Below are 7,348 nucleotides of genomic sequence, written 5' to 3' on the forward strand. Positions count from 1 at the left end.
CTAAGACTTCCAAAATTGTATCTATTTACATTGAAAAACTAAGACTTCCAAAACTGTATCTATTAACATTGACTTCCAAAATTGTATCTATTTACATTGACTTCCAAAATTGTATCTATTTACATTGAAAAACTAAGACTTCCAAAACTGTATCTATTTACATTGACTTCCAAAATTGTATCTATTTACATTGAAAAACTAAGACTTCCAAAATTGTATCTATTTACATTGAAAAACTAAGACTTCCAAAATTGTATCTATTTACATTGAAAAACTAAGACTTCCAAAATTGTATCTATTTACATTGACTTCCAAAATTGTATCTATTTACATTGAAAAACTAAGACTTCCAAAATTGTATCTATTTACATTGACTTCCAAAATTGTATCTATTTACATTGAAAAACTAAGACTTCCAAAACTGTATCTATTTACATTGAAAAACTAAGACTTCCAAAACTGTATCTATTAACATTGACTTCCAAAATTGTATCTATTTACATTGAAAAACTAAGACTTCCAAAACTGTATCTATTAACATTGACTTCCAAAATTGTATCTATTTACATTGAAAAACTAAGACTTCCAAAATTGTATCTATTTACATTGACTTCCAAAATTGTATCTATTTACATTGAAAAACTAAGACTTCCAAAATTGTATCTATTTACATTGAAAAACTAAGACTTCCAAAATTGTATCTATTTACATTGAAAAACTAAGACTTCCAAAACTGTATCTATTAACATTGACTTCCAAAATTGTATCTATTTACATTGACTTCCAAAATTGTATCTATTTACATTGAAAAACTAAGACTTCCAAAACTGTATCTATTAACATTGACTTCCAAAATTGTATCTATTTACATTGAAAAACTAAGACTTCCAAAACTGTATCTATTAACATTGACTTCCAAAATTGTATCTATTTACATTGACTTCCAAAACTGTATCTATTTACATTGACTTCCAAAATTGTATCTATTTACATTGAAAAACTAAGACTTCCAAAATTGTATCTATTAACATTGACTTCCAAAATTGTATCTATTTACATTGAAAAACTAAGACTTCCAAAACTGTATCTATTAACATTGACTAGCAACCAAAGTATGTAATGATGCAGATTCAAATCAAGGCCTTGCAGATTTCATAGCACATGCAGAGTATTTCTAAGTCACAGTTAAAGAAAACTGCACTCACCAAAGTGGATTTGTGGCCGGGTCATGTTTGACTCTACCGAGAACTTTTCCCATCTTTCTTTGACCCTCCATCCCCTGCTTTAACGACTGGAACGGGGCTGGTTGGTCGACCACCTGGCTGACCGTGGTACGGGCCCTCTTCGGGCTCATGAAGGGACTGCAGTGGTGGTGAGTTTTGTTCGGCATCAGGGCTGCTTTCGGTGGTCCACCCCTGATTCTTGGCAGAACCTTTGACCCGTCTCGGCAACGTTCTGTAGTCCGGTTGGAGGACCGGCCCTTCTGCTTCCCCAGTCTCTTCTGCATCAAACCAGTTTGACAGATCAGAAAGCGTTTTATAGCGGCGAGATGGGCCAGTGGTGTTTACGGTGTCTTCCTCACCCACTTTACGATCCGGTTTAGGGCCATCCGGTTTGGTGTTGTTGTTGGCATCCCCATCAGGGGCCTGCTGTTTGGTGGTCTGGCTGGCAGCCTCCTCACTCATCTTAACCGGTTCCCGGCCCGGTTTGTCCGGACTCGTTTCCAGGCTTGTGCTCGATAAGGTGCTCGTGTTGGTCGACGAGGTATTGGGGGAGTAGGAGGAGGCAGGGGATGGTAGAGGGGTGCGCTGACTCATTAGACCTGTGGGGAAAATGGCTGGTGGGAGAACAGATTTAAGTCTTCAAAAGAACCTGTTGGCAAAGTAGCAGAGCTCAGTATCTGGAGGATGTCCGGGCCAGAACCTCTGGACATATAACTTCCAAATTCGTAAACATTGACTTCCAGATTCCTATCTATTGACATTGACTTCCAGATTCCTATCTATTAACATTGACTACCAGATTCCTATCTATTAACATTGACTACCAGATTCCTATCTATTAACATTGACTTCCAGATTCCTATCTATTAACATTGACTACCAGATTCCTATCTATTAACATTGACTTCCAGATTCCTATCTATTAACATTGACTTCCAGATTCCTATCTATTAACATTGACTTCCAGATTCCTATCTATTAACATTGACTACCAGATTTCTATCTTTTACAATGCCACTTCAAGTTGTCCTTGCCTGGACCCGGGAGGTGCCATAAAGGACATCTGGAGGACCTGACCCAGGAACAGAGCTCTTTTTCTGGGCATGAGGCTCTGCTCCGGGGGCCCAGAGCTCCAGGCTGAGGTGAGGAACTCTTTACCCGGGAACAGAACTCTTTTTCTGGCAGGAAGCTCTGTTTCAGGGCCTGGAGGTCCAAGCTGAGATGAGTATCTGAGTGTGAAGACACACAACTCAGCTTGGACATCCAGGGCTGTGTCTGGAGCAATCAGCAGACGAACAAAGTAGTCATAGAAAGTGTTGCAAATGGCAGGCCACATAATTAAGCTACTAGCCTGCACATGGCCTGCTCAGGCTAGCAGGCCTGCACAAGCTAGCACGTGGCCTGTGGCAGCCAAACTATATGTTCAAAGTATGAAAAACAGACAAAACTCACCTCCAATGTCGTCCTTCACGTCCAAATTATTCCTCTCAAGTCTTGTCAGGATGTCAGGGGAAGTGTTGGCAGTGTGGCCTGTCCGTCTCTGGCTCCAGACAACGTGCCGTCTTCTGCTCCTCACCATGTGCTCGGCTGACTGAAAAGGGGAAGTGCTTACTCTCCTCCAGGATGTGACCCCCCTCCCTCCTGTGTGCAGACGGGTGACTCACATTCACCACCTGCTGGTGGGAGGACAAAATGCTCTTTGCTGCAGTATTGTGAGGACCAATAGGGTGCCGATGCAGTTCAATGGGGGGCTAGAGGGGAGTGCTTCACCCAGCCCCTAACCTCACTTCCCAATTTGTATCTATTTGTATCCATTGAACAGATACAAATTTGGAAGTAGTAGTCATACTGCACCTCTTGGGCTGCTCAGAGGTCAGAAAGTACTCTTTTTTCCCCTGACAAGCTGGCATTGAGATTTTTGGAGGCCCCGGGTTTCCAGTGCAAGTGCCACAGAGGACCCGTTCCACTGCATTCTAGACCCACTAGGGCACCTCTACCAGGAACCGAGGTCCCGTGACCCCGGGCCCCTCCCCCACGATATTACCGGCCCAACTTTGGGCCCTCATATCTCGGCCCCGAGGCCCTGCGGGCCCCGGCCGAGGACAGGACTCAGAGGGACCCTGGAGCACTACAAGCCAGCATTGGTTTCATCCAAAAAACTCCACTCCGTGTCTGAGCTACAGGCCTGCAAAGTTTGGCCCCTGGCAACTTTGGAGCCCTCTCGCTCCCAAACGAAGGCCTCCAGGGCCATGGTTTTTCAGATTTATCATCATCTCAGGGGGCCCTACCAGGAACCGAGGTCCCGTGACCCCGGGCCCCTCCCCCACGATATTACCGGCCCAACTTTGGGCCCTCATATCTCGGCCCCGAGGCCCTGCGGGCCCCGGCCGAGGACAGGACTCAGAGGGACCCTGGAGCACTACAAGCCAGCATTGGTTTCATCCAAAAACTCCACTCCGTGTCTGAGCTACAGGCCTGCAAAGTTTGGCCCCTGGCAACTTTGGAGCCCTCTCGCTCCCAAACGAAGGCCCCCAGGGCCATGGTTTTTCAGATTTATCATCATCTCAGGGGGCCCTACCAGGAGCCTGGGGCCTCGTGGCCCTAGGCCCCTCCCCCGCGATATTACCGGCCCAACTTTGGGCCCTCATATCTCGGCCCCGAGGCCCTGCGGGCCCCGGCCGAGGACAGGACTCAGAGGGACCCTGGAGCACTACAAGCCAGCATTGGTTTCATCCAAAAACTCCACTCCGTGTCTGAGCTACAGGCCTGCAAAGTTTGGCCCCTGGCAACTTTGGAGCCCTCTCGCTCCCAAACGAAGGCCCCCAGGGCCATGGTTTTTCAGATTTATCATCATCTCAGGGGGCCCTACCAGGAGCCTGGGGCCTCGTGGCCCTAGGCCCCTCCCCCGCGATATTACCGGCCCAACTTTGGGCCCTCATATCTCGGTCCCGAGGCCCTGCGGGCCCCGGCCGAGGACAGGACTCAGAGGGACCCTGGAGCACTACAAGCCAGCATTGGTTTCATCCAAAAACTCCACTCCGTGTCTGAGCTACAGGCCTGCAAAGTTTGGCCCCTGGCAACTTTGGAGCCCTCTAGATCCCAAACGAAGGACCCCAGGGCCATGGTTTTTCAGATTTATCATCATCTCAGGGGGCCCTACCAGGAGCCTGGGGCCTCGTGGCCCTAGGCCCCTCCCCCGCGATATTACCGGCCCAACTTTGGGCCCTCATATCTCGGCCCCGAGGCCCTGCGGGCCCCGGCCGAGGACAGGACTCAGAGGGACCCTGGAGCACTACAAGCCAGCATTGGTTTCATCCAAAAACTCCACTCCGTGTCTGAGCTACAGGCCTGCAAAGTTTGGCCCCTGGCAACTTTGGAGCCCTCTCGCTCCCAAACGAAGGCCCCCAGGGCCATGGTTTTTCAGATTTATCATCATCTCAGGGGGCCCTACCAGGAGCCTGGGGCCTCGTGGCCCTAGGCCCCTCCCCCGCGATATTACCGGCCCAACTTTGGGCCCTCATATCTCGGCCCCGAGGCCCTGCGGGCCCCGGCCGAGGACAGGACTCAGAGGGACCCTGGAGCACTACAAGCCAGCATTGGTTTCATCCAAAAACTCCACTCCGTGTCTGAGCTACAGGCCTGCAAAGTTTGGCCCCTGGCAACTTTGGAGCCCTCTCGCTCCCAAACGAAGGCCCCCAGGGCCATGGTTTTTCAGATTTATCATCATCTCAGGGGGCCCTACCAGGAGCCTGGGGCCTCGTGGCCCTAGGCCCCTCCCCCGCGATATTACCGGCCCAACTTTGGGCCCTCATATCTCGGCCCCGAGGCCCTGCGGGCCCCGGCCGAGGACAGGACTCAGAGGGACCCTGGAGCACTACAAGCCAGCATTGGTTTCATCCAAAAACTCCACTCCGTGTCTGAGCTACAGGCCTGCAAAGTTTGGCCCCTGGCAACTTTGGAGCCCTCTCGCTCCCAAACGAAGGCCCCCAGGGCCATGGTTTTTCAGATTTATCATCATCTCAGGGGGCCCTACCAGGAGCCTGGGGCCTCGTGGCCCTAGGCCCCTCCCCCGCGATATTACCGGCCCAACTTTGGGCCCTCATATCTCGGTCCCGAGGCCCTGCGGGCCCCGGCCGAGGACAGGACTCAGAGGGACCCTGGAGCACTACAAGCCAGCATTGGTTTCATCCAAAAACTCCACTCCGTGTCTGAGCTACAGGCCTGCAAAGTTTGGCCCCTGGCAACTTTGGAGCCCTCTAGATCCCAAACGAAGGACCCCAGGGCCATGGTTTTTCAGATTTATCATCATCTCAGGGGGCCCTACCAGGAGCCTGGGGCCTCGTGGCCCTAGGCCCCTCCCCCGCGATATTACCGGCCCAACTTTGGGCCCTCATATCTCGGTCCCGAGGCCCTGCGGGCCCCGGCCGCGGACAGGACTCAGAGGGACCCTGGAGCACTACAAGCCAGCATTGGTTTCATCCAAAAACTCCACTCCGTGTCTGAGCTACAGGCCTGCAAAGTTTGGCCCCTGGCAACTTTGGAGCCCTCTCGCTCCCAAATGAAGGACCCCAGGACCACCATTCTTGCACATTCTCTACTATCTCCTGAGACGCTCTCAGCCCCCACACATCAATGGCCCCTGGGGTCCAAATTTGAAATTGCTCTGAACCCTAGCCCTAAGTCCTCAGACTTAGAGACTCTGACACCCTTTGGAGTGCAAACCTGGGAAAAAGAAAAAATTTTGGGAGCAAGCCCGCCGGCTTCGTCTTGAAGGGGTTTCAAGCAGGCCCTGAGCAACGCCCAACAGTGGCATCCCCATCCAGAAAGACCCCTCCGGCTCCGAGCTGGGGGCCCCCAAAGTTGCAATTTTTCACAATTTTGGGGGCCCCTCCTGGAAAAACCAACATATCCAGCAGAATTTTTTTTTCTCATTCCGTGCCCTCTGATAGAGCCCTCTCAGGGCCCGAAAAAAAATTGGCCCTAACCACTGATAAATTTTGAGCTAATGGCACCTGGGGCCCCTGGGGGTCCCAAGGGCCCCTGAGGGTCCCTTTCACTGCCAGATCTACTCTGGGGGGTCCCAAGAGGACCCTCAAAAAAAACCCTGTCAAAATCGTACCCCGGGACCCTTAAACACCCCTCTTCAAGTTTCCTTCTACATTCATTCATTTATTGGTGGACACTGACACCTACAGGCCAAAAAAATTCATAGCAACTTTTACTTCCAAGTGATGAATTTGGAAGTAAAAAATGAATGGGATAGATACAAATGTGGTACTTTCTTCCAGATTCAATGTTAAGTCTATGGACGCCCCCTAACCCTAACCCCGGGTCAGTCCCTAACCTTAGATACGAATTTGGAAGTCTGCCATTTTGGCCCCTACATCGCACCAGGGGCCTTCAGGAAAATTATCAACCACATCATTGGACTCAGGGGGACCCAGACTTATTTTTAAGGGCCTTTAAAACCTAAAAAAAAAATAAAAATTATGGTGTAATTCAGAAAACTGCCACCAGATGTCACTTAACTTTGACTTTCCCCTAACCTCCAAATAAAGCCCCTAACTTCACTTCCAAATTCGTATCTATTTTGTATGCATTCAAATAGATAGGAATTTGGAATTTTTTATTTCTGGGGGCCTGGTTTGGACCAAGGGGCCTCTGGAAAACATTTGGCTCCAGGGATGCCTACACTTATTTTTGAGTGCATTTAATCCTTCAAAATATGACTAAATTTGGGATGAAATTCTGCCACCTGCCACTATGTCAATCCCCTAACATCACTTCCAAATTCATACCTATGTGAATGTATGCAAAATAGATATGAATTTGGAAGTGTTTTTTCTCTGGGGGCCTGGTTTGGACCAAGTGGTCTCTGGACAATTCTCAATCACACCTGTGGCCCCAGGGGTGCCTGCACTTGTTTTGGAGTGCATTTCACCTAAGAAAATATTGCCATCGACGTAAAGTTTTTTGGACAAACACTGGCTGGTTCTACCATATTTGGAGCCCAATGGCTCCTGTTGCAAAGACTCCAGGGCCTTTGCCCCTCTGCTGAGATTCAGCTTTGATATTCATCTTTTACACCCATTCAGATACTTGCAAGAATGGATGCAATCCCACTC

General features: G+C 49.3%; 1 protein-coding gene across 1 annotated transcript; it reads right to left on the minus strand.

Annotated features, from left to right (window-relative positions):
* Nucleotides 1–1,327: 1,327 nt before the first annotated feature.
* Nucleotides 1,328–3,049, minus strand: LOC306774805 (uncharacterized protein; the record flags this gene model as incomplete). Its single annotated transcript, XM_079264978.1, has 3 exons — nucleotides 2,676–3,049; nucleotides 1,583–1,837; nucleotides 1,328–1,501 (listed from the first exon to the last, which is right to left on the minus strand). Coding segments are annotated over exons 1-3 (556 nt in total), but the record flags the coding sequence as incomplete, so codon positions are not given.
* Nucleotides 3,050–7,348: the final 4,299 nt, after the last annotated feature.

The sequence above is a fragment of the Telmatherina bonti genome, assembly GCF_933228915.1.
Source record: "Telmatherina bonti genome assembly, chromosome: 3".
Taxonomy (NCBI): Eukaryota; Metazoa; Chordata; class Actinopteri; order Atheriniformes; family Telmatherinidae; genus Telmatherina; species Telmatherina bonti.